The sequence below is a fragment of the Lissotriton vulgaris genome, chromosome 9 (genome assembly GCF_964263255.1).
Source record: "Lissotriton vulgaris chromosome 9, aLisVul1.2, whole genome shotgun sequence".
NCBI lineage: Eukaryota > Metazoa > Chordata > Amphibia > Caudata > Salamandridae > Lissotriton > Lissotriton vulgaris.
In genome coordinates, this window is record NC_141697.1 from 53,132,865 (window position 1) to 53,160,280 (window position 27,416).

General features: G+C 45.0%; 1 protein-coding gene across 1 annotated transcript in view; it reads left to right on the top strand.

Moving 5' to 3' along the window:
- Nucleotides 1-230: 230 nt before the first annotated feature.
- The window catches only part of CDIN1 (CDAN1 interacting nuclease 1), a 786,301-nt gene continuing 759,115 nt past the window's right edge, over nucleotides 231-27,416 (top strand). Inside the window, exon 1 of the mRNA XM_086936566.1 lies at nucleotides 231-336. Coding sequence (XP_086792692.1) covers nucleotides 236-336 — 101 coding nt within the window. The 5' untranslated portion in view covers nucleotides 231-235. The remainder of the gene's footprint in view (nucleotides 337-27,416) is intronic.

Genomic DNA, 27,416 nt, shown 5'->3' on the forward strand with positions numbered 1-27,416 from the left:
CATGCACACGCGTTGTTCATCATTTGTGATTTAGGCTTTCACTTTTATCCTAGATTTATTTATTTAAACGTATAAGGCGCACAGCTACCCGCAGTGGGTTTCCCGGCGCCAAGGGATAGACTGGAGAAGAAAAAACTACTAGATGTAGCCAACTTGGTGTGCATTGCCCTGTGCCGACAGTGTCCTGTAAAACTCGTCATCTCACAGGATTTCTGCTCTTTGATTTTCAGTGAACATGAAGATCACCAAAGCCCAGTATGGCCAGATTGCCAGGTTCATCTCCCACCTGAAGCCCAGCAGGCAGTGCATGAAGAGGCTGCAGGAGAAGTTCCCCAAGTAAGTCCCTGCATCCTTTAAATGCTCCAGCCAGTCCACGTGCTAACCACTTCCCACAACACCCAAATCCCCCCATCTTCAACCGCCAAAGAAGTATTTATTTATTTATGCGTTTTTATATAGCGCAGACTTTGCCCGAAGGTGTCCGAGCGCTTCACAATAGGAACAGAACTGATACATGAGAACAATTACAAGTGAACAAATTACAAAAGCAAACGTTACATTACATGAGGCAAAAGTGACAATCGTGAGCAAACAAAATACAAGAGGTAGCAAACTGGGCATTACAGGAGGAAAAAGTGACATGTGTGCAGGTTACAAAAGCGTACAAAGTACAAGTAGAGGTATAATTCTGCAATAAATGGAGATGCACTCAAACACAAGAACAAATGTTACGTAGGCAATGGTGGCACTTGTGCAAGTATCGAAAGCAAACGAAATGTAAGCGGTAGCAAATAGTGTGTTACAAGAGAAAAGTGACGTGTGTATGTTACAAAAGAGTACCAAACACAGGTAAAGGGGTACTACTGCAATAAATGGCCGACTCTCAAACCACAAGAGCACACTGGGAAGGCACTTCCATAGTCATGGAGAATAGAAATTTTCTATAATAAAAGTACTTCCTTCAGATAATAGAGAGGGCGTGAATTAAATTTGGAAGTGTCTTTGAAGGAGGAGAACTTTGAGGTCCGTTTTGAAGGCCTGGGAGGAGGAGGTGGTCCGGAGCTGAGGCGGAAGTGAGTTCCAGATTCTCACTGCGTTGCCTGAAAAGGATTGGGCCATCGATCTTTCCTTCTTGAAAGTGTGAGGTTCAAGCAGTAGATTTTCCGCATTTCGTGATGGTCTAGAGCCTCCAGAGAGTTTCAGTTTATTCGCCAGGTAGCTAGGAGAGGAGGAGTGCAAGGCTTTGTGGGTGATGCAGGCAGTCTTGTAGATAGATCTTTCCTCGATGGGAAGCCAGCAGAGGGTGGATAACATGGGTGTGATGTGGTCGCTTCTTTTGGCCCCATAAATGAAACGAGCTGCTGAATGGAGAACAGACTTAAGGGGGAACAGGTGGGATTTGGGGAGGCCAGTAAGAAGAGAATTGCAGTAGTCGAGTCTGGAGAGGACCAGCTATTGGACCAGGGTTTTAAGGTCATGCTCCAGGAAGAAGTGACGAATCCCCCAAAGAAGGCGCAGTTGGTATCGAGCAGACTTTGCAATTGAATTAATGTGGGAGACTAGATTGAGTTTTGTGTCGAGTATGACACCAAGGGATTTTGCGCTGTCGACAATGATGGGTTTATTGTTCAGTAGATTCATCTGGTCCATCCATGATTGAACCGGGGGAGGAGAAAGTGAGGAGGAGAGGAGGAGGAATTCAGTTTTGGAGGGATTCAGAATCAGTTGATGTGTTGACATCCAGTTTTGAATGGAGTCCAGAGTAGAGCTTAGGACGGAGAGATCGTGAGTGGAGGCAACCTTGAGGTAGATTTGAGTGTCGTCTGCGTAGAGATGATAGTGGACCCCGGATTTACTTAGGAGATTTCTCATTGGTTCCAAATAGAGATTGAACAATGTGGGTGCAAGTATAGAGCCTTGAGGAACACCTTGACCCACCACCAAAGGAGATGAAAGACTGTCCGCTATTTTGATCTTTTGGGATCTATCAGAGAGGAAGGAAGCAAACCATTTAATCACAGTGCCCTCCAAGCCCATTCTCAGTTGAAGGGTGTTGAGCAGGGTGTTGTCAGTGTCAAAGGCTGCAGAAAGGTCAAGGAGAATTAGAAGACAAGACACCCTCGAATTATGTATCTGCAGCGCGTCATCAATCACTTGCAGCAGGGCTGTTTCAGTGCTGCAGTTTTGGATGAAGCCAGACTGAAAATTGTCCAGAAGACCATTGTCCTTGATATGACGAGAGAGTTGTTTCGCAACACATCTTTCTGTGATCTTGGCAAGAAAGGGTAGGTTGGTGATGGGGCGGAAGTTGTTGAGGTCATTTGCATCAGCAGTGGGTTTTTTAGGCAGAGGGGTGACCTGCCCAGTTTTGAAGGGAACAGGAAGGGAGCCTTGACAGAGGGAGAGGTTGACCAGAGTGGTCCAATAGGGAAGAAAATGGGTATAGAAGTCAATGGTAATGGCACTAGGGATGGGGTCAAGAGATTGGTTGGAGGGCTTTGTCTCGAGGATGCACTTGAGGAGGACATCTTCACAGATGGGGTCGAAGTTCTGCCAAATGGCTATTTGGCAGAACTTCGCCCCCATCTAATGGACATTTCTTCCCAGTTCCCACATACTGCCGTTGGATCACCTGCCCTGGACACCTTCCCCATCCTCCAAAATGTCTTTATTTACATTGAGTTTGGTGGGCTAAACCAACAGAACTGCTTCTTTTTACCCTTCGTGTAGACTTAAAAGGGGTGCAAGGTATGCTTTCACAATCCCTAATGTATACTCACCATGGTTTTGTGAGGGCAGATGCCAATCCCGTATAGAAATGAGCTAATGCCGCTTTTGAGTTTTTATCCTGGTCGTGGTAAAAAACACAGCATTTGTTTTTGTGGTTAGCAGTAATCTCAATTCAGAAGTGTATGAAAAATCAGTGGCAAAGGAAAACTTCCTTACACATTTTTACATGGATGTTTGATCAAACAATTGATGTCACCATCCCCTTGAAAGGCGTAACTTGCAAGATTTCTGTATGCATCTATGTGATATTGTCTGTTTGCAATTTATGGAGTTTGCACGCCTTGCGTGACATTCTGTCTGAATAAAACTGAATAGTGAAATGCTGTCATTGCGAGTCCTTTTTTCCATAGCATTCAAAAACACATACCTTTCTGTTTTATGATAAAAATATCAAAAGTACAAGTAATATAATATATTACAGTTGCCCTTTCAAATACCTGTCCATTACGTCACATTATTTTCTATTTGTCAATTAACATTTTATTAATTTGTTGATGCCATCTAATGAAGCCATGGCATACTTTTAAAGATGTTTTCTCTTTCATATCAAAAGTGTTTAAGTGTTTTGAGAAAAATACACTCAACGTTTTAGTGGAAAATGGATATTTCACAGATATTTGTCACATGTTTTTACCAAGTTACAAATATGGTACCAGCGGTCTGAACATTTTCATTGATACGTTTAGTATCAAAGCATTGAAAAATGATAAGAAAACTTTGCAAGAAGTGACTTTATGTTGCAACTCCTGTAAAAAGTGACTGCTTCAATGACTATTATTAATTAGTTGCTCTTTTATGCCGAATATATATATATATATCCAAGCTCCGCAGGTTTCAGAAACCAACAAAAGTCAGCACTCGCAGTAGTACAAACCAAGTACGGTTTATTGCGCACAAATCAGATGAACATTATATATATATATATATATATATATATATATATATATCAGTTACAGCCTGAAATACAGAAAGCGAGAATATTCGTAAAAAAGAAGAGTTTGTCAGAAAATGCAGCTAAAGAACATTTCTCAGCTGCAGAAATGTAACCATTCTGGCAGACTTATTGCCTCAGGTTGCACAAGTTCTGCCAAGACAAAAACAGCTATAAAAATGTGAGGTGTGCGTAACTCAACCTCTGCTCATTTAGGGACATCAAATTTCTTCAAGTGTCACTTGTCCTTCCTATTTCGGTTAGTTTGCTGTGAAACGAATTGTCAAGTAATGATGATTTTTCAGTACCATTGTTATGACAATGTCTGGAATGTCAACCAGTATCACGTAAGCAGACTTTTTTTTAAAATTTTTAATTTTTTTATTTTATTTTACAGAGTTTTATATAGCTCAAACTTGACCCTAATCGGGTATCAGAGAGCTTTACATAGCACCAGTTGTATTACATGAGGTCACATTCATTTTTGTTAGGCACGGGGAGATTAAGTGATTTGCCCAGAATCACAGGATGTTCAGCATCATTGCAGAGACTCAAACCCAGTTTCCCAGATTCAAGGTCGACTCCCCAGCCGTTAGGCCAACTCCTCTCTCCTTCTCCTCTCAGCTAGTAAACTACTGTCCACCATATAAGCCTGTAGCGCTCTGCCATTTCAGTCTGTTGCATGCTGGCCAATATGTCTGCCAATTACACGCTGGCTAACATGTTGTGGGATAACACATGGACTAACATTCCAGCTCCTTGGCATACTTGCCAGTCAGCAGCACACTAGTCATCGAGCTGATTATAAGACACTTGTGACTTTGCAAACCACCCATACACTAGTCAATCTATCAAATGTCAGCACACTTTCTGACATTCCAGCCAAGTGTGGAGTGTCCTACATGCCAGAAGACATTATGCTGGCTAATGTGCAAGTGAGTACCACAGCTACCATTGATTGAAGGCTTTATTTCGATATAAAAGAATATCATAAAAGCGTAGTACAATGGATTAAAATCAATATTTACATGCACATTCAATTTACACAATAAAAACATTGTATAAGCAGTTAAGATAAGAATTAAATTGACTAGGCAAGCCTTTTTAAACTAATTAACCAAGACCATTTTAGGAACTTGGATACACCACAAACAAACAAAGTACGTGTGTCGGACATTAAAATACGTAGGGCCACTTTATGTTGCCAAGTGCCCAAATGTCTACATAGTGGTTTAAGCCACCGCCGCCTGGGGGCTAAATAGGCCGGACATTCAAAAAAGAGATGGGCAACAGACTCAACACGCGTTGGACATGACGCACAGAAAGGAGATCGCTGATAGGGAGTTTTCCCCTGTTCTAACAATTCGTTTACGGGAAGCGTCCCTATTCTAAATTTAAAATACAGGGCTCGATCTAGGGGGTTGGATATAATATCTAAATACAATTCATAAGCCACCACATCCTTAATATTCATAAAATCTAAAGTCGCTTTGCAGTGTTTAGAATCTGTAGAGATTTTGCAAGAGATCCAAGTCCAGTACAGTTTCTTTAGGACGCCTTTGGGGGGGGGGGGGCAGTCCTGGATCCCCACACCTCGCCGAGACCAATGGCCCCAAGCAAACGTTTCACGTCCCTCAGCCACTTGATCTTGGACCAGCCCTCCATTAGCATCACCTCTGACAGAGCTTCTGCATATGAAGCCAACTCGGGCACACGCCACAGGCGAGCCCAGAGTAGCAAAGGACGTAATTGGGCTTGGTCCTTAATCAATCTTCAACCCAGATCCATTAAAACGGGTACGGTAGGGGTGCTCTGGGGGAGGGCCATCAAATCCTTCAAAAATTTGCACTCTGATCTAGCTAGGCCTTCAAGGTTACACGTACCCCAAAGCTCCACCCCATACAAAGCAGCACTAACCCCTCTTGCTTTGTAGATCTCCACTACTGGGGCGATCGGCTTGGTTGAGGAGGAGCGTTGCTCCTTTAGGAGTGCACCACCCACCCTTTTATGGCCAAGTATCATCTTTTGGATGTGCGAATTCCAGAGCATTGAATCCGTTAAGCGGATTCCTAGGTAGTCGAATTCGGCCACCCTCTCCAGAGGCTTGGAATTCAGCATCGGGGGGGGGGGCAGCCCCTTTTTTTGGGGGGAGGTCAAAACCAAATATTTGGTTTTATTGTTGTTAATAATCAAGCCCCTAAGTGAGCAAAACTCCTGGAAGCTGTTAAGGAGGCTCTGTAGGCCCATAGGAGTCTTTGAAATAAGGAGGGTATCGTCAGCACACTGGCTGATGTGTCTGTACCAGTCAGCAGAAACATGATGTACATAATCACATGACCATTGACAAACAAGCTGACGACTCACATGCATTTTGGCAGGTTAACATATAGCTGATTAATTTCCCTCATCTTAAGGCTAAAATAATGTATTTAATATGGATGACATCTCGTCTCAAAGGCTTAGAGAATACATTTTGGTTTATGCATTTCGAATGGGGTTTTTCATTGAGAGAACTTGCATGTAGGCTTGCATGTTGTGCAGTAGACATATTATTGTATTGGCTATTTCATGGTTGCCTTATGTCTTAATGCCTAAGGAGTTGTTCGAAGATATATGGGTGAGTAGATTACACAAGTACCTGATAACCTACATGCCAAACTTTGGACGGGGTGATGGTGGAGGAGATGAGACGCAAGCCATTACATTTTTAAAACAGTTAGACTTTGAATAGTAAGAGTAGAAATAATAATGAAAAGTTTGTAAGTGGAAAGCGGGAGTATGTATGTTACATTTAAAGACTGTTTGGTTTTCAGCACAGCCGATGATATGAGTGGGAAGTGCAGCGATAGATATAAAAACGGAGGTTGAGAAATTGTTGAGAGGTTCTGAGAGCTTTCAAGTATCGAACTGCACCTCGACTCTTCAGCTTTTCCTGTAAACATGCCAGCCTGGATGTAAGATTCCATTGACAGCAAAGAAAGAAGTAGGCTCTGTGAAAATATAACCAGCAAAATCTTGTGAATACCCAACCAAACATTCTTATCACTAAAAAGCATAGTTGGAGTTTGGGATGTCTATAGATTTAAGGAGTTTGCAAGAGAACATTTCCTTGAAAAATATCCAGCATTTAAAACATAGTGTTGACCCCAGGTAAAAACACAGATTTTTACTAACCTCTATTGCCTGCTTGAAAGGGACAAGGAGTGTGTAGGGGTAGGATGGGGTGGTGGGTTGAGAGGTCTGACAGGATTTGGATCTAGCCAACTTTCGTCTGGTTGAGTGTCTCTCCATTGGGGTTTGATTATTGGTTGTCATGGCCATGCAACGGTGATATGATCATATTTTCTCTGGCTTTTGAGGAATCTGGCAGGGTAGTGGAGTACTGCTTTCAACAGTTGGCTTTGCATTCTTGTTGAACTGTGAGGAAGGCGTTATCATTCTGCGTGTGCAACAATACATGAGATGGGGCTTTTGCCTCTAAGAACGTTTGATCATGCTGGCTCAGCTGATACAAGGTTTCCTGAATCTTTTTGATAGTGTCTGTCTTTGGGACATCCATTTAGAAACCCAGGAATTTTGTTCAGGACGAAAAGATAAAGGAGAAGCCTTTATGCCGTCAAACCTGATGAGTATGTCTGGGCCAGGGTTGACCTTGGAGAAGAGAATACATTTTGTTCCGTCTAATTTAATTTAAAGTAGGCAATTGACAGCCATGCTTGATCTAGCCTGGTTGTGAGACAATAGTTGTTACGTTTGGATGATGCCATCTTTTGATATTGTTGATTGCATATGTAACATTTTATTGGCCCGAAAATCAGTGATCTGCATGCTGCACTCGGAGTAGTTGTATATTGCAGGGAGCAGAACTCATCAGTGAGTGATAAGCTCTTCCCTATTGCTACAGTGTATTTATTGATTGGCAAATGCTTTGTCTTGCAGTAGGACAGTAATGCCTCATGTACTAATAAAATATCATTCGGATATGATTGTTCTACTGGGTACTCTGCATTACCAATGCATTGCCATGGGATTACCAGAACAACTTTGTTTTTCGCCTTGTTGACTCTGCTATTGACAGTCACAACAACTGCTGTAAGAGGGTCCTGCTGCCATGGATCCATAAGCCCAAATCAGCCACTTGGATAGTCAAAGTCTCGGTTCTGCATCTATGTCTTCGGCCGGATTAATTGCCACTTTTAGGGATGTGGTTTTCAATTTGAGCCTCAAATTTGAGGGAGGATAGTTTTGCAGTTAGTGTTTTCAAGGAATCCGAGATTGGTAATGGGACTCCGGTTTCTTGGTTGTACTTGATCAACATGAGATTTACTTAGCATGCTATGGATTTGGCCAGTTTTCAGGGCACAGTTCATTTTGCCATATGTTAATGTGGCGTTGATCGTGTGTTTAATGGGTCAAGCAAGCCATTGGGTAGATATTTGATTTTGGGGAAGGGAGAATGCTCTCCTTATAAGAAGTGGCTCAGTGAGCTTAAGATGTAGGAGGGGCCTGGGTCTTGGTAGCTGTTTCATTCAGTTGATTGTTCATAAGGGATTCAGGTGATACTAATATGGTTATTGCACACAGATAGAGATGTATCGCTTTGAAGCGGGCCGTGACCATCTGCATAAGGTATTCTGGTAGTGCAAACATCCGCTGTTGTCAATGAGATCTATTTTGTATTTGAAGTGGACCTGTAATATACCCTGTGAAATCTGAGGGGAAGTCAGATTTAGTTCAGAGGTTTAGCTGTTGCCCGTTTTGACTTATGCTGGCTTTTAGTTTCTGACTGTTTTGATCATTTGGTGAGATGGGTGTTGGCAATGCGCTGGATGAAGAGGTTGTGGGTATCAAATATTGTTTTGACTTCCTCATCAACTTTGAAGCCGTTTCAAATTGAGCAGATCTATGTCGAAGCCCAGTTTAATCTTTGATCTTTCTGGATTAGATGGGGATGCTAGTTTGTAAAGGAGATGTGGTTATGGCTGAACCAGTTGAAACGATAGGAAAGGACTTGTACGTAAATCAGGAGGGGGTATTGCCGATTGCGGGTTATCCTGTTTGAAGTGCCTTGGAGCTGGACGTTGGAGTGAAGGATTACTTATGATCTCCTTGTGAAAGAAGGACTCTTGTATGATTTTGTGAATTACATTGAATGTGTACAGTTGGGCCTAGCGCTGGGAGGGTGGCAGGAGAGGACCTGAAAGATGCTGAATGCATAAACGTCCAAGGAAGGGCATTGCCAGGGGATTTGTTGTGCTATTGCAACATCTCTCCTTTCTTTTAAACAATAAACATTAAATAAGATTCTCACGTGAATTATCTTTCTAAAACTGGCAGAAAATGTGGTTGTCCTATGTTTTAGTAATGACAGACTCGCCGAGGTTACCTAGACCATGGCTCCAATAATAGAGTGGGGGTGTTATGAGGGATGGACTGTGATAGTTAAACTGAGGTATTACACAGGGTACCCACAGGGAGATAGTCGGGGCAAGGTCCTCCCTGTTCGAGGTCTTCTGTTTTGTGTCACATTTCCTCACTTGAAAACTTCTTTCTGCTGTTTGTGGACAAATGACTGTGCCATTCATGGTCCATAGGCTGAAGAGGTGCTTGTTTCAAAGTTACTGGTGTATCAATTCAGTGAATGCGAGAGTATGACTACCAGTTTCCCTTTTTGTTTCAGAATACTCCTGTGTTGAGCTAGTTTTGCTCCAACTGTGGTGATTTAACCTGCAGGATCTGCCCTCTTCTGCTTTACTGCTAGGATCTGTCATATATTGTTTATCAGTGATAACCCTTGTTGTTTAGTAATATAAGCGTCCTCTTGAGTGATACATGTCACTTTCCCAGCTGTCTAATTTCTAAACCATTTTCGGTAGCAGTAAACTATGTTGCCTTTTTCAGAAGTCATGTGTGTAAGAGCATATTTTGTAGCCCTGAGAAATTCCTCGGAAGGGATATTCCACTTTAACATTGTTGGATAGGCTCTGCATGCACCAGGCACACACCGTACAGTGCCCATCCAGCTATGATAATATGGAATAGCCCTTTAGGAGAGTTGACGTGGATTTTATGTAGATGCCATGTTGATGTTTACCTTCAGCATGATATGAAAATAATTTCTACTTGGGTGCCAGTATTGAGACATTGTGATTTAAATAGTAGATTATATAGCTTTTGATTCAGCAACTGTAGGTAATCAGTAACCCACATTTGGCTTTATTCCAGACAACTAGCCAGCCTCTTACCTTCTACAAGACAGTTCATATTCCCCCTCTACTTTTCTAACTTACATTGGTTACCAATAGAAGCTAGAGTCAAATGTAAAACTGGAGCCTGGTCTATAAAGCCATACCTGAATAAAATCCTGCATTCTTGACAGATCTACTTCACATCTCTGGAGGAAACGAGGTGTATGAAGCAGCACCCCCTCCCCCACAGCACTTAGAACTAGCTTGTTTCAGAACAGCCAAAGCCCAGTCCCTCTTTTTGTTTCAGTTACAGCAACAACTTTCTAGAATAGCCTACGTCTGCAGGAATGCGACTGAAAAGCATTAAATAAACAAATTCTAAAGTGGTGATGTATTGTATTGATACCATTTTGATACTCCTGAAATTTGGTGCCCATCACTTCTGTAAAATAGTTTGCATAAGAGGGTTCAAAGATAACCCGCATTATGGTCACACAACAGATAAATACATCGAAAATCGTAGCTGCTTGAATAAACTTTGAGAATAAACAATCAACACCTGGGTATGTTGCCACAGAGCAGCTAAACAAGTTTGCAGAAAGCGTTTGAGTGTTCATAATTGTAAATGATGTCAAAGCACCTCTACTCTGGGGCGCTAAAATTATGGCCTAGGAGAGGGCCAAATTATGTGCCAGGGTTGACTAAATTATGCAGCAAGAAAAGGCAAATTATGCAGCATAATATGGCAGATTTTGTGATAGTATTACTTCGTGATTTTGTCGTTTTTACTCATGGTAACACAGCCTGGGCAAAATGATGGATTAAGCCCAGATTCTTGTGACTGGGGGTGAATGTTTGCATTGTTCCAGCATTCCGTCCATCAATTGTATTTTTTGCAAAGATGTCACCTCATTATTAACTATTTAACAACCAAATGCAGCATTTAGCGACTGGAAGATGATTAGTCTAGTTTTGTAAAAGGCCTTTCACACATTTTGCCATGTTTTTAGTAACCTTTGATCAGTTCGAGTTCAAAACAGTTTTTTTGTTGTTAAAATATGCAGATTATGCAGCAGATGATTATGTGGCAAATGTGACAAACCCATAATTATACAGAAAACAGTGCAGAATTGCATAATTCCAGTGGCCCTGCTTATACTGTGGCAAATGTATATGAATTCGTTTGCAGTCTTCTCTAGACTCTTTCTCTTTTTTTATATGGGACAGGAGTTCTTTAAAACGTGGAAGCGGAAAGTCATGAATTTATTGTGCAATGTTTCAGTAAGGCAGCCATGTGTGGAGACAGTTGACTGACCAGGAAGGGTAATTAAACTGCTACTTTGAGTATGTGATAAATATAGTTTAATCATCATTTTTACTAAAACATTGCTCCACCCTCATTGAGGAAACCCATTCCTTCTTACCTTTTTGATTTTTATCTGTCAAGTAAGTTCGATTACAGACCAAAGACTTACAACATTCACTTACCCAAATGCATGCATTACTCATTAAAATGATTGTTGGTATTCTCTACAACCACCCTTATTAGAAACTTTTTTAATTTCTAAAATGTATTTAGGAATCCAGATTGTTAAGCCAGGGATGAGAGAGAGAGAGGACACAGTCTTGATGTGATGTATTAAAGCCTGCTTCCTTGTTAGGATGTGTTAGAGTGAAGTAAGATCGGTGGCTAGAATCCTTGGCTGTTATTTCCTCACCTCCCCATTCGCCTCTGGGACTTGCCTTTGTTTACACTGGGCATTCATCTCCCACTCTCCTACCTTTTATGAAATTGCCAAACTGTTAACTAATTAGTCTTCCTCCTCATCCGCTGAATGGATCATGAGATCTCCAAGTTACACATTTTATTTATTTATTTAAGCTATTTCTTTCTGATGGGTACTTCTATGTTTCTAGGTTATGTCACAGACTTCAAATTACTGTGTGGTATTTGAAATTGCTCTTCATGCAGTTTCCGCCTACTCTCCTTGAGGGGGATTCCATACACTACTGTCCCTGGTCTTTTAAGAAGCTGTGCCTCCCACTTTACAAAGCTTCAGGTTCCTGCTGCTGTCCATTTTCAGACATAAGCTCTGCATCTCATCTCCCTGCTCCAGCTTCCTCGCCCACTTCCCGGAAAGATCTTTACATTCTTTCCCCTTTTTACCGCTCTTGCAATGCTTGCCCCTCCTCCTTCTATTGATTTTCTGACCTAGTCCTTCAAACGCAACCTCTCTCCCCTTTAACCACTCTACCCCTCTCTGACCTTCCCTGACTCCATTTACTCCACCTGCGCTCAGAATTTTTCTCCCCACTCTTCCTTATGTTTTCTTACACCTCATGGTAACCTCTCCTTCCTCATACCCACCTTGCCTCTTCCTGTCAAGCCTCATCTGTACTCCTCCCCCTCTCGAACACTTCCTCTCCACTCTAACCTGGTTCTGCGTCTTCGCTTCCCCACCTCCTTCTATCCTGCTTCTCTATACTACTCCTCACTCAAACCAGCTTTCTCTGCCCTCTTTCTTTACTTTCCCGCTTCTACTTTGCATCTTGTATTTTATGGATGTATGTTTCATTTGTCTACTTTTAGCCAAAAGGCACTGAATGCAGTACAGGGTCAAAAGCAAAGATACAATCAGTGCATGATTGGTGAGATAGCGGACTGCTAGAAGCAAAAGTGTGCTGTTATTACATCGTGATGTAGTGGTCTTTAAAAAGGTTCTTCTTCGATTCTTTCCTAAAGTGGAGCAAGGTTGGTGTGGTCCTGATGGATATGGGAAGGTTGTTCCAGACCCTGACTGCATACATGGTAAAGGCCTGCTGTCTCGTTTTTTCCCCACCCTTCCTATTCTGCAGTCTGATGCTGTCCGGCTGTGGGTGTGCTCACGCCACTACGATGCACGCACGAGTTTGCATTCCGGATCTAGGATACTTTGCCTTTCTATGAGAAGTCTTGTCTTGTCGAATCAAATTTGAAATTTTAAAATCAATGGACAAACCACGCTGTTGCTTGATAACTTAAACTCTCTATTTTGGCTAACACTACTGATGAACAAACACAGCTTAGAATTTGCCCGTTCATATACTATCAGCCCTGAAGAAGTCCCTGGATGGGACGAAACGCGTTGGCGGTTCCAAAAGTTTTTAAAAGAATTGAATAAAGAATCAAATTTAATACAGCATTGACTCATCTTTGGAACAAGCGCTGCTTTCTGATCATTATATCATTGTCATATTTACGTATAAAAGTGTGCTGGGCTATTGTGTATAATTGGGTGTGCTGAGAACCGCCTGAGATTGCGAGCTTATCTGCTAGTTAGGCAGAGGTGCTAGTCTGTATGGCTTTGTGGATGATGCAGATGGTTTTAAAGCAGGGGCTGGCTGGCAAGGGAAGCCAGTCGAGTTTTATCATTGGGATGATGTGATATTATTTCTTTAAGGCCTGGAGTAGACATGGTGCAACCTGACCCACAAGAGCGCAATGTTTTCTTTGAGGGTGATGTAGGAAGAGGACACGGTCACGGATTACGGTGGCTGTTTCCTTCACCCCTAACCGAAAGGATTATGATATCCGGACCATCCTTTGATACTTTCAATTCCTGGTTAATGATACAGTGGTTTTAGTTAACCGATTCAAATCTGAAGAAACGCACTCTGCATTGAGGTTTATTGTGATCTACAAATTCAGCTTTTCGATATGAATCCACTTTATTAGGTGAGGATCCACGCAGTATCACTTTCCTGGATGATCTTTCTATTCAGCGACTTCCATTATATCTCAAAATTGACATACCGAGGTATAAGCCCTGATGAAGTTCCAAAAGGTTGTACCTTCAGGGAACGAAACGCGTTTGCTATTTTTATGAATACATTCTGGAATGAAAGAAGAATTTGACAAAGCAATAAACGTACTATTTGTACTATGTTTGGTGCACCTCCTATTGTTAAATAGCATTTTTGGAATCTGTAACCAGTGGCTCTAAAAGGTGACAAATGCTGGAGATTTGTGCACGAGCAACCTGATATGGTAGCAGAGATAAAGTGATAGTGCTAACCACTGAAGTAAGTCACCTAGGTTTGGTTGTTTGCAAGCCTGGAGTAGACATGGTGCAGCCTGACCCACATTAGGGGCAGTGTAGATTCTAAGAGGCCCTGATACCAGATGTTGTCACCTTACAGATTCAAGTGTATGAGGGCTTGACCAGCAGTTTAAGTGGCTTTCTAAAAGGAACAGTTTTGCTTTCTTTAGGAGAGAGCGCTGATACCAAGCCAACTTTGTTTTCTTGGCAATGTTTTCTTTGAGGGTGATGTTGGTTTCCATGGTGAATCCAACGGAGCTCGCATTGGGTGAAAGTTGGGCTTCAAAGCCGTCAAGGTTCATGTCACTGAGCCATGTTTGTACTAGTTCCTTGTACAGGATCCTTGAACCCTGTGAGAGGTCCAACAAGAGCCCATGAGTCTTTGTGGGTTCACGGACCATGAGCAAGCGTTCGCGAACTAAGAGCAGCAGGTCCTACATGTATGAAAGAGCCCTTGCTGAGGGTTTGTGGATCCCATAGCGAGGTATGCGGACATTTGTGCTGCAATGGGTTCCGGACTGTGAACCTTTCAGAAAAATCTACTTTTAAATAAGTTTAATCTTTGGGGATCCTCTACCTGAACCAAGGATTCTAGGCATGCTACCCTTGCCCTTATGGCGCCTTATCTTTGAGGATGCAGGACCGAGCCTTGCCTCCTGCATTAGAGAGCAAAGAATTGTATTGGAGATAAAACAGAAAAACACACTTTTCCGTTTCCCCAATGCTTGATGGAACTGCGCGAGAATTGCCATGCCGCTCCCAAGTTGGTTTTTGTTTAGAAAACTTCATACAGATTTGTTGAACAGTAGATTAAAAAACAAACTATACATATGGTTAAAGTTTCCATTAAAACAACTACAGATTCCCTATTGCTAAGTATGTTTTTATACATTTTTTCACCTAAAACTCAGTTAGAGTGCAGTTATAGTTAAAAGAATTCATTAAATTAATACATTATAGTATGAGCACAATCGATAACTCTCACCCCAGCCATTATGCGCCCCTCCAATGCAATGCTTATGACCTCTCCCTTAATGAAACCGCTGCTGTTATAAATGTTGTAAATCATCTAGCAGATGAAACTACATATCACGTTACCTGTACCACCTGCATGCTTGGACATTGTTTCCTGCCAAGCGTGGATTCCTTTAGTAACCTTGCTGCATGCATGGGTATCGGTCCCCACTAAGCGAGGATTACTTTAGTAACCTTGCTGCATGCATACGAGTCGGTCCCTGCTAAGCGAGGATTCCTTTAGTAGCCTTGCTGCAGGCATAAGGGTCGGTCTCTGCTAAGCGAGGATTCCTTTAGTAACCTTGCTGCATGCTTGGACATTGGTCCCTACCAAGCGAGGATTCCTTTAGTAACCTTTCAGACTGCATGGGGATCGATACCTACCAAGCAAACATTCCTTTAGTAACCTTCCTGCATGCATGGGTATCGGTCCCCACCAAGCGAGGATTCCTTTACTAACCTTGCTGCGTGCATGGGGATCGGTCCCCACCAAGCGAGGATTCCTTTAGTAACCTTGCTGCGTGCATGAGGGTTGGTCCCTACTTAGCGAGGATTCCTTTAGTAACCTTGCTGCTTGCATAGGGATAGGTCCCTACCAAGCGAGGATTGCTTTAGTAACCTTTCAGACTGCATGGAGATCGATCCCTACCAAGTGAGGATTCCTTTAGTAACCTTGCTGCTTGCATAGGGATCGGTCCCTACCAAGCGAGGATTCCCTTTAGTAACCTTTCAGACTGCATAGGGATCGGTTCCTACCAAGCGAGGATTCCTTTAGTAACCTTGCTGCATGCTTGGACATTGGTCCCCACCAAGCGAGGATTCCTTTAGTAACCTTTCAGACTGCATTTGGATTGGTCCCTACCAAGCGAGGATTCCTTTGGTAACCTTGCTGCATGCTTGGACATCGGTCCCCACCAAGCGCGGATTCCTTTAGTAACCTTGCTGCATGCTTGGGTATCGGTCCCCACCAAGGTAGGATTCCTTTAGCAACCTTGCAGCTTTCATAGGGTTTGGTCCCTACCAAGTGAGGATTCCTTTAAGAAGCTTGCTGCATGACAGGGGATCGGTCCCTATTAAGCGAGGATTCCTTTAGTAACCTTGCTGAATGCATGGGGATCGGTCCCTACCAAGCAAGGATTCCTTTAGTAACCTTGCTGCATGCATGGGTATCGGTCCCCACCAAGCGAGGATTCCTTTAGTAACCTTGCTGCATGCATGGGGGTCGGTCTGTACTAAGCGAAGTTTCCTTTAGTAACCTTGCTGCATGCATGGGGGTCGGTCTGTACTAAGCGAGGTTTCCTTTAGTAACCTTGCTGCATGCATGGGTATCGGTCCCCACCAAGCGAGGATTCCTTTAGTAACCTTGCTGCATGCATGGTGGTCGGTCTGTACTAAGCGAGGTTTCCTTTATTAACCTTGCTGCATGCATGAGGGTCGGTCCCTACTAAGAGAGGATTCCTTTAGTAACCTTGCTGCATGCATGTGTATCGGTCCCCACCAAGCAAGGATTCCTTTAGTAACCTTGCTGCAAGCATGGGGATCGGTCCTTACTAAGCGAGGATTCCTTTAGTAACCTTGCTGCATGCATGGGGATCGGTCCCTACCAAGCGAGGATTCCTTTAGTAACCTTGCTGCAAGCATGGGGATCGGTCCTTACTAAGCGAGGATTCCTTTAGTAACCTTGCTGCATGCATTGGTATCCGTCCCCACCAAGCGAGGATTCCTTTAGTAATCTTGATGTATGCATGAGGATCGATCTTTACGAAGCAAGGGTTCCTTTAGTAACCTTGATGCATGCATGAGGATCGGTCACTACGAAGCAAGGGTTCCTTTAGTAATCTTGATGCATGCATGAGGATCAGTCACTACTAAGTGAGGGTTCCTTTAGTAACCTCGCTGCATGCATGAGGATCGGTCACTACGAAGCAAGGGTTCCTTTAGTAATCTTGATGCATGCATGAGGATCAGTCACTACTAAGTGAGGGTTCCTTTAGTAACCTCGCTGCATGCATGAGGATCGGTCCCTACCAGCAGCGGTGCGTCCATTGGGGCGTAGGGGCGTAGCCCCACTAAGCCACATGGACGCACCGTCACATTTTTGGCAATAATTACCTCTCTGCTATTATTAGCGCTACCGTCCGGGAATCCGAGTGGGACACACCCGACTCAATCGGGAGTGCGCAGGGGGTGGGGCTGGCTGGGCTGCTGCAGCTTGAGTGACAGTCCACACTCAGCTGCAGCAGTACTGCGCATGACAAGATGAGGGGCCACCTTGCCCGAGCATGCGCGCTAGACTTTCCCCGTAGAGAGGGACCAAGGGGTGCTGCTTCTTACAGCAGCGCCGCCGCTGAAAACGGGTTGAAAACGGGCGAGTAGTATATGTGCCCCCCCTAGCGCCAGGATTGGCTGGCACAACGCACAGAAGGGCAGGCAATCCATTATTGGATGCCGCCCGTGTGTGGTGGCACACTCCCTCGGCCCTCGGCACCACTTTAAATGGCCAATCACTGTATGACTTCATGTGAAGCCATGTAGTGATTGGCCATTTCAGGACGAATCTCTTCTCTCTCTCTAGGCTCGGCTCGTGTGCGCAGCAGACCGACTCCCTGCCTGCCTGCCGCCTCATCACCTCAGCCACACGCTGTCTGTATCCTGCTCCTGAGAAGTTATTATATGAAGTAAGATTACGAATAAATAAAAGATTAAGGGAAATCTGTGTTAATCTGTACAGTATGTATGCCTGTTCCTTGCGCTGATTTGCAGCGTCTCAGGCGGTAATAATCACAGACGGACGGACGGTCCGAGCAGTATGTCCAAGTGCCACTTGCCTCAGGCAAGCAAGTTGCCTGAGGGTGAGTTTTGTTCATGGCGCACTCCTGTGCAGGAATCAAAAATTTGCTAGCATTCGCACCAAGAATTTTCAATTCTATTAAGGACACGGAGGCGAGGATTATGCTTCTCAAACTTTACTGCATCAACATAGCAGCCAATGAAAATATATTATTTTCGCAATAAACAATAAATGACTACATTTCCCATGAACACCATGGTTATAGGCACGCCCCCATAGTCCATAAGAACCCTCAGCGTGCGTTACACATCCTCTTTCTTTGAGGCGAAAGTCCATAACTTGAACCAAACGAACTCCAACATGGAAGAACAACTTCAGCTTAACCGCTTGACGTCCATCGTCTCTTATTCAGATTTTTTCTCAGCGCCTGGAAAAAAGGATAACACCACCGTAATCACTGAAATACAGGATGGGCAAGCGTATGATAAACAGACATTAAGCCGGGTGGGATAATCCTCGCCTCCGTGTCCTTAATAGAATTGAAAATTCTTGGCGCGAATGCTAGCAAATGTTTGATTCTATTACAGGACTGGAGGCTTCTGATTATGCTAGTTTAACGCTTGATTAAATACAACAGAAGTAATATCTCCCACCGGCTTATAATAAAAAGTTTTAAATGTCGATTCAGACGACCAATCTGCACAACGCATTATATCCTGGATACTTGACCCCAACCCATACGATTTCGACGCCATTGCGCCTCTCACAGAATGAGCACCAAAGATACCAGTATCTACACCAGCTTCGGCCATCACATAACGAAGCCATCTAGCTATTGTGGCCGCTACCACAGGCTTAAGGGTTTTTGAATGGCAATCAATAGCTGTTTACAACCCTGCGGCCGCAAGGCCTTGGTACATTCCTCGTAAGCTTTCAAGCATTGAACCACACACAATTTATCATTTGAAGGAAAAGCATTATACGAAATGTGACGTGACAAAGTTTTAGTGCGACCTGAATTATGAAATGAAACCCCTTCTGGGGTGAACACTCTACCTGTTACGTCGAGAGCTCTCACATCCGAAGTCCGTCTGCAAGACGATAGACACAACAACATAGCCAGTTTTGCCGATAGCTGCTTCCTGGACAGAAGAGCATTGCTCGGCCAATTATTGAATAAGGAAAGCACTAAGGACACATCCCACAATCCCGAATACTTGGGCGAGGGCGGCTTGGCAGCCCTGATGCCCTTTAACAGTTTACATACCATCGGGTGCATGCCCACCGGTTTCCCGTCTATCTGGGCATGCCCTGCTGAAATCGCCGAGCGAAAATTATTAACCGATCGGTACGCTAAACCCGATCCGGCCTTTTCTGTCAGAAAATTCAAAACTTGGGGCAACTCTGCCCCCACGGGATCCAAACGTCATCCCACGCACTAATCCACCCAGTTCTTCCAGGCCGAGGAATAACGTTTCCTGGTGGAAGGCGCCCATGCCTGTCTGATAAACTCAGCAGTTTCGCTCGAAATTCCCGGCAACTTCCACTGTTCCCGGAAAGCCTCCATGTCATCAGCGACAGCTTGCCCTCCAGTAGCAACGGGTGCTGTTCCTGTTGAGGGCCCTGCAACAACCATCTCGAGTCCGGAAGCATCCGTGGGTAATCGCAGCTCCACTGCAAGAGCTTGGGGAACCAAGCTTGGGACGTCCACCACGGAGTCACCATGACTATCTCCGCTTTCTGTCTGATTACCTTTGTCATCACCCTGGGAATCAAGAGGAAGGGGGTAAACGCATATTGCGTCCCCTGAGACCAGTCCTGGAGGAAGGCGTCCGTCGCCGCCGCCATTGGGTCCGGTCTCCAGCTGAAGAACCGGCGAACCTGAAACGAGAGCCTGGAGGCAAATAGGTCCGTCTGAAACGGACCCCACGTCGCCTGAAGCCACTGAAAGACACGAGGGAGCAGCTTCCACTCGCTGTAATCCCTCAGGTGTCTGGAATTCCAATCCGCTACCTGATTGGCCTGACCCGGAATGTATTCCGCCACCACCGAGATCTGATTTTGGAGACAATAATGCCAAAAATCTTTGGCTATCTGAACAAGCATCGACGACCTCGTGCCGCCCAACTTGTTGATATACCTCACCGCTGACACGTTGTCCAAGCGGAGGAGGATGCAACAAGACGTCTGTTTCGGGGACAAAGTGCGAATCGCAAACGACCCTGCTAGCAGTTCCAGACAATTTATGTGCATTTCTAGTTCCTGTGCCGACCATCTGCCGCCTGTAGAAACTTCGCCACAGCGCGCGCCCCAGCCCCACCTGCTGGCGTCGGACTCGATCACTACTTCTGGTTGTGATCCGAAAATTGCTCTGCCATTCCAGGCATCCACGTGGCTTAACCACCACTGTAGTTCTGTCCGAACCTCCTCCGAGAGAGGTACCGAGTCCGTGTACGATAGGCCCCTCCGTAGATGTTGTATCTTGAGTCTTTGAAGGGCCCTGTAATGCAATGGCCCCGGAAAGATCGCTTGAATGGACGATGCCAGTATGCCTACTACTCTGGCCAGCGTCCTGAGAGTCACCACCTGACTGTCTAACAACTTCTTTATCTCTAGTTTCAAATCCCGCAATTTGGCTTGCGGAAGGAATAGTTGTGCCGACAGAGAATTGACCGTGAACCCCAGAAAGTCCACCGACTGCGTCGGAACCAGTACCGATTTCTTTAAGTTGACTACAAAACCTAAGCTTTGGAGTAAAGACATAGTCATGGTCAGATGCCGCAGGAGACAAAGTCGATCTTGCGCCATGATTAATATATCGTCCAGATATATGATCAATAGTACCCCTCTTTCCCTGAGGAAGGCTACCACCGGTTTCATCACTTTCGTGAAGCACCATGGAGCCGAGGAAAGACCGAAGGGAAGTGCCAAGTATTCGTAACATTGGTTGCCCCACATGAATTGCAGAAACTTGCGATGCGGTGGGAAAATCGGGATAGACAGATATGCATCCTTGAGGTCCAGGCGGACAAACCAATCCCTTTCCTGCAGCAAATCTGCCAGGAGATGAATACCCTCCATTTTGAAATGGTTGTAGGTAAGGTATTGGTTGAAATCCCTGAGGTTGAGAACCAACCTGTTGCCGCCCCCTTTCTTTTGGACAAGGAAGACATTGCTGAAGAAAGACCGAGGACCCCTCTGAACCCGGGCGATCGCCCCCTTCTTCAGCAATTCTTCCACCTCTTCGTTTATAAAATTGTGATCTTGTAGGGAAAAATGGAGAGGCGGAGGGGGAGATCCCTGCGCTGGATGGGAGTAAAATTCCAGGTGGAATCCTTGAACTGTTTGCAGCACCCACGCATCCTGCACCAAAGCTCGCCACTGCGCCATGCAATGCTGCGTCCGTCCCCCCAACGGAAGAATGGAAAGATCTGTAACACTCACCGGAGTTCTGACTGGACTTGAAGGAGGCCCTGTTGTTCCCCGACTGGAAACGGCCCTTCGAGAATCTCCGTTTGGAAGGATAGAAAGTTCCACCGCGGGTGGAGTCCCACTCTCCACGACCACGACCAAAGTCTCCACGCTGGGAGCCTTGCTGGAATCCTCGGCCTGACGAGCGGCCCCCGCCTCGTCCGGCCCTGGTGAAAACCCCTTGGCTAAGGGCCCGCTTGATACCGCTCTGGGCCTTGTCAAGGGCGGTGAAGGTGCCGACGTATTTAGTAACGTCTTTCACGAATTTGTCGCCAAAGAGGAAACCCCCCGCCAGGGGTCCCGGTTCCGCTTCCGCAAGCTCCGTGAGGTTGCTGTCCATTCGAAGGAGTAGGGATTTTCGCCTCTCGGAAGAGATGGCGCAGTTAGCGTTGCCCACGAGGCAAATGGCGCGCTGGGCCCAGCCCGCCAGAATGTCCGGGTCCACTGCATCCGAACCCTCCTTGGCCTTCAGCGCCATTTCCAAAATTTCCGCGAGGGGCCCCACGACGTCCAACATCTTGTCCTGGCAGCCCCGCCAGGCCCTATCCAACCCCCTCTTCGGGTCTTTGGAGAACTTACGTAAGAACGTGAGCATGCTCGCGTCTATCTCCGGAGTGTCTGCTACGCCATCTTGAATCTCAGGCCGGGGACACTCCGACCTTAAACGATTCCGGACCTCCCTGCTGAAAGGTTTGCGGAGGTTCTCATGCAGATATTCGGCGACCGCCGGGGGAGGGATCCAGTCCGAGGACCGGGGGTGGACGATATCCGATGGGTCGAAAGTGAATGTCCCGATTTTCTCTTCCGCCTGTTTCGGGTCGATTCTGGCCTTCTTAAAGGGAGGAGGGTGCTCCTCCGAGGTGTCGGTGTCGGTACCCGTGTCTGTATTCGTGGTAGCCGTGTCCGTATCCACAGGTATCGGGTGTTTAGACTTGGCCTTTCCGCCCACGTAGTGTTGGTCCGATGGCCCTTTCGCCGGCAGGGAAGCCAAAGACTGAGCATGCGGCCACTGCTGTCCCGCCGAGCCCGTCTCGGAAGAAGTGGCTGCGTGTTTCGATTTCTGCTTCTTCTTCTTCCCATAGCCATGGCGTTTGGCAAAACCCTCGAGCTGTTTACGAATAGGGCGCAGAGCCTCTGCAAGTGCCTGATGCACCGTCTGCGGGACTTGCGTCTCCATAGCCTTCGTAACCGAAGCCTGGACCGAGGCATCCAAGGCTTCCACGATATTGTCCTCTAGAACAGCTTCCTGCTGTCCTTCCACGATGTCCTCCTCATCATGATGTTCCTCATCTGGGTAGCGAACCCAGCCCTCCATCGTGAAGGAACGCCGGCCGACCGCCGGTACAATGGGGAGTAACTGGGGGGGTCAGCCCGGGCACACTGAAACAAATTTCGACGGTAACGTTTCCTAAACCCCCTCAGCAAAGCCGTAATCAAAGGTCAAAGACCTGGGCCCTTGATTCCGAGAGCGTGTGCACACTCTGGGCCTCGTATACTTTCCAACCAACAAGCTCAAGAGCGCTGGCGATCACACAAGGGGTCCTGCCGGTGTGTGGAACGCGTATGCAATGCGTTCGCAGAAAGCCAAGGAATCAGAACGAGGCGCGCCGCCCAAACGCTACCAAAACCGCCGAATTAGCCCAAATTGGTAAGCGTGAAGTTAGCGCGTCGGCCGAGAGCCACCCGGAGGAAGCGTCAGGGCGTACGAGGGAAGCCTCTGCGCGCCTTGCGGCTGCCGGTAACGGGCTCGTATGTGTTGCGCTTTAAAGCGCGCGGACCAGAGGACTGACGTCCAAAGTCTATGGCTCTGAAGTGGTTCGTGAACGGACAGAGAAAAGTGCAACAATAAATTCCAACATAAATAATAAAACAATTCAATGCGGAGCATATGGCTCAATCATACAAACTTATATCAAATCAATACACATTAACCCCAAAGGAACAACCCAAACACAAGCAGAGTGAGGGGACCAAGGGGAGGTGCACTTAACTCTGGCTTGAGCAGCAAAGAAAGAGGATGTGTAACGCACGCTGAGGGTTCTTATGGACTATGGGGGCGTGCCTATAACCATGGTGTTCATGGGAAATGTAGTAATTTATTGTTTATTGCGAAAATAATATATTTTCATTGGCTGCTATGTTGATGCAGTAAAGTTTGAGAAGCATAATCAGAAGCCTCCGACCCTGTAATAGAATCTCTCCCTGTGAGGTGAAAGCCTGGGGCAGACATGGGCTCCTGCTCGGAGTCTGCAGTCAGTCGCACACTGAGGTACAAGGTGGAGCTCTCTCCTAGAGCGTCCCAGGTTGCCAGGGAATACGGGTGAGTGACACGAGGCGCCTACTTCAAAGGAGGAAGTGCGGAGACATACTGCTCACTGCTCCCTCGGAACCCTGGATAAATCGGCGCTGCACGCTAGGTTACCAAACACAGGTGATGTAGGGCTCTGGGGGGCAGGCGCGTGCGATGGAACCATGCAGAGGGCGAGAAGGGGAGGGGGCTTCTTTCAGTGTGGGACTGGGACAGAAAATTGTCCGGGCACCAAAATTAAAGAGGCCTCCATTAGCAAACCAGATAGCCAAAAAAGTAAATTGGAACCGTTTTGAACCTCTAACTATCTACATACGTGTTTTGCAAGGTATGGGAGACTGGTGCGTTTGTTTTTGCTGCAGGAAATTTGTGGCAAAACAGGGGGATAGCAGAGAGGGAGGCAAATTGGAACCAGGCAGGGTCACGATTTTAGTAAGCACACGTGGGATGACACTGAAAAACAAATTTTTTTAGTAAATGAGGAGTTGAATAAGAAGGTGAAACTCGCTTTATAAAAGTAACTTGTGTGCAATTGTTTAGTCCTATGCATCGTAATTTGATTCAGTTCGTTGCTTACAGGGCACCCGCATCATGTCCCCTAGGGAATGTGGGCATGTACTTTTATAATGCACATTGGATTCCTGATGTAATTATCTATGAGGCAGTGAGGCACTTATCTCTTGTGAAACCTTTTCTTTAACCTACTTCCATTAAGGCTCGAAGTCTAAGTGGGTTGCAGCGTGAATGTCTGTCATTCTTTGCATAAAGGACTGTGCTTTTGTTGACTCCTTGATTGTGAAAAAATCTGTGAAGACAATGATTTCCTCCCAGGCACACTTTCCCATCTGGTAGAAATCTTTTCAGAAGCACCTCTGCAACAGAACCTAGCTACATTTGGATTGAAGGCCTACTTTTATACTGGCGAGTCCTGACTCTTGTATCTTAGAATTGAATGTATATCTGTCGGTTTTGCGCTTTACATGATTTTTTCCATCCTGATGTCAGTCTGGCATGGCACATATTGAGAATGCTATTGTGTTTTGTACTGATGAAGATCAAATGTATTCATGGTGCAGGACCGAAACGCTGACATATATATCCTTATTTCCATTACTGTCATTCTATTACTTGCGTCTTTTCATTTGTGTGAAGCCAATAGTTGTAATGCTGCTGGGTGTGTGTTCCTTCAATATATATATATATATATATATATATATATATATATATATATATATATATATATATATATATATATATATATATATATATATATATATATATATATATATATATATATATATATATACACACACACACACATATGCGTCGGCTCACCATCCTGTGATTCTGGACAAATCTTTGAATCTAGAAAAAAAATGAATGTGTCTTTGTGTAATGTAATCTGGTGTTCATGCAAAGTGCTCTGATGCCCTGGGACCTAGTTAGCGCTCCATAAAACTGCAAAAAGGTGAGGGTTTAGCCCTACTTGAAGTTTTCACCAGCAATTAAATACCTCTTAAATTATTACCTTCGGAAAAAAAGCTTTTTTACTTCTGCAAATGTTCCCAAAAATGTTCGCCATTGTGCTGCTGTGTTTTCTTTTTTCCTTGCACAAACATTGTTAATTGACGTCACGGTGGCCTCGAGTGGGTGCAGGAATTTTTTGAGCTCAGAGCAGGCTTTTAAACTTGTCATCAGATGAGGACACTTGGTATAAAACAACATATCTATGAACTGGTCCCGACACTGAGAGGAACTCACATCCTACCCTACAGCACAGAGCATGCTGGAACTTGTGGTTTGTCACATTAAAATTTCTGATTATGGGATAAGACAGAAGCCATGGCATTGGCAATCCGGAAGTACAGGGAAACGCTGGCAGAGATATGTTCACAAAAGTCTGCCTTTCAGCATGCGTATATGTACTCAAAGCAGAACGGTGTGGCGCGATGCCTTCTTCGGATCGGAACGGATGTACAGTACACTTGGTGGTGGGTCTGCTGTTCATGTAATTTGTGGATTGCCATGGGCTCTTTGATTAGTTGAGGCGGAGAGTCAGTGGGTTTAGTGTGCAGTCTGGACTGGTTCATCATGCTGACACCAGTTGCTGCAAGTCCTATCTCATCAAGTTGGTGACCCTTTTAAACTAGATGAATGAAACCGTAAAGGGGACAGATGGGTCTTCAATCTGTGTGTGTCTCCTGACCATTTGATGACTGAGAATGTGCTAACGGAGGGGTCTCGTCATCGCTCCCTGCTTTGTTTCTTTTTCAAGCTCATCCACCTTTCATTCTCTCGACTGATTATGCTGTATTTGTTTCAGAAACACAATGGAATAGCTCTGTTACAGCACTGCTGCTGTATACTGTGGCATCATGCACTTCCCATTAAATGTATTTCAGGATATACCTCTAATTTTGCAGCTGTTCTACTGAGTAAAGGTTTGGTATCCAACGAATCTGAGGCCTGTCTCAGGATGTGTTTGAGAGAGCTCCTTAGTAACTCTCAAAACATGAGTTACTCAGAAAGATACCTGTACAAAGACTTCCATCTGATTACTTGTCTACAAACTGCGGCTCCTGGCCTTCATCCATTTCTGCTCCTTGTCTGATACCTTTCAGTGCCAGTCTCCTTTTCCAAAATTACTCACACTAGTTTCTCTTCACATCAGCACCAGATCGCAAAATTCCCCCGATGACCTGGCAATCTTTTCATCAATGGCTGATGCTGGAATATTATGCACTACAGCCATCCGCCATGCAGGCATATAAACAGGAAAATAACCCTGCCAACTGCAACTCCCTTTTAGTAAACAAACCAATTCTTATGGTGAAGGTTGCCCAGACTAAATATCACCAAGACACCATTACATTACCTCTCTAGCAAATCACAGGTTGTCCACTATTTCTGGAAAGAGCGCGGGAGGTGGGTGAGGCCCCTGAAGACTACTGAGGCCCAGAGGGAATTGGAAATTGAGAAGTAGACATAAGGAGTGTTCAATGAAGAGGAGGAGGGCAGTGCAATATACCCAATTTGCATCTGCTATTCGTTTCCCTCCTGAAAGGGTGGTCTCTGCTGGTCTCTCGAAGCCAGTTCCATATTGTTTTAGTGTTAGCCCTAAATCACGGAATGTTCTTCCTCCATGATGCTTAATAAATTCCTCTAGGTTTCTTCCTTTGGACACCTTTTGCGGTTCAGGTACACTTGGCTGGAATGTAAGCTTTTGGGGAGGCACTAGTGTGAAGGTTTTTTTCATAGGTAATGTTATGTTGGTCCTTTTTCAGAATGATTTTGAAGGGAGCAGAGCAGCTTGAAATTAGGGAGACAGTGGAGAACCTTCAAGTTTAGGGAGAAATGGCAGACCTTTTTCCGCATTAAGTTTTCTTGAGCTGCCTAATATTTAGAAACAAATGAATAGGCAAGCTTAGAGTAGGGTAGCATTCTCCGTCCTTCCTCCCCTTATTTATTTTCTTCTTTTACCATTACTTTTCCAATCTTGCCCTTTTTCTTCTTCCTTCATATTATTATCTCAAGCCCAATCTCTACAGCTGCTACATCCCAAATTACCTCTACACCTGCCTATCTCCCACCTTTCACTCTCCCATTTCGCCTTCTCTCAAATCTTATCTTAGCTGGATTTTTATGTTTTTGTACAGTGGTCCATTGAATTTGCCATGCTCTAATTATTGCAGTAGTCTTTCAAGAAGTGTGCCATGACTGAGAAATTAACAAACCAAGGCACTAGACTGGTATGTGTATTTTCCAGTTTAGATAGTACTAAATGTACCTAATCCGAAAGGATAAAGTGCCCGAATCGGACAGGCTTGAATGGACACGTATTAGC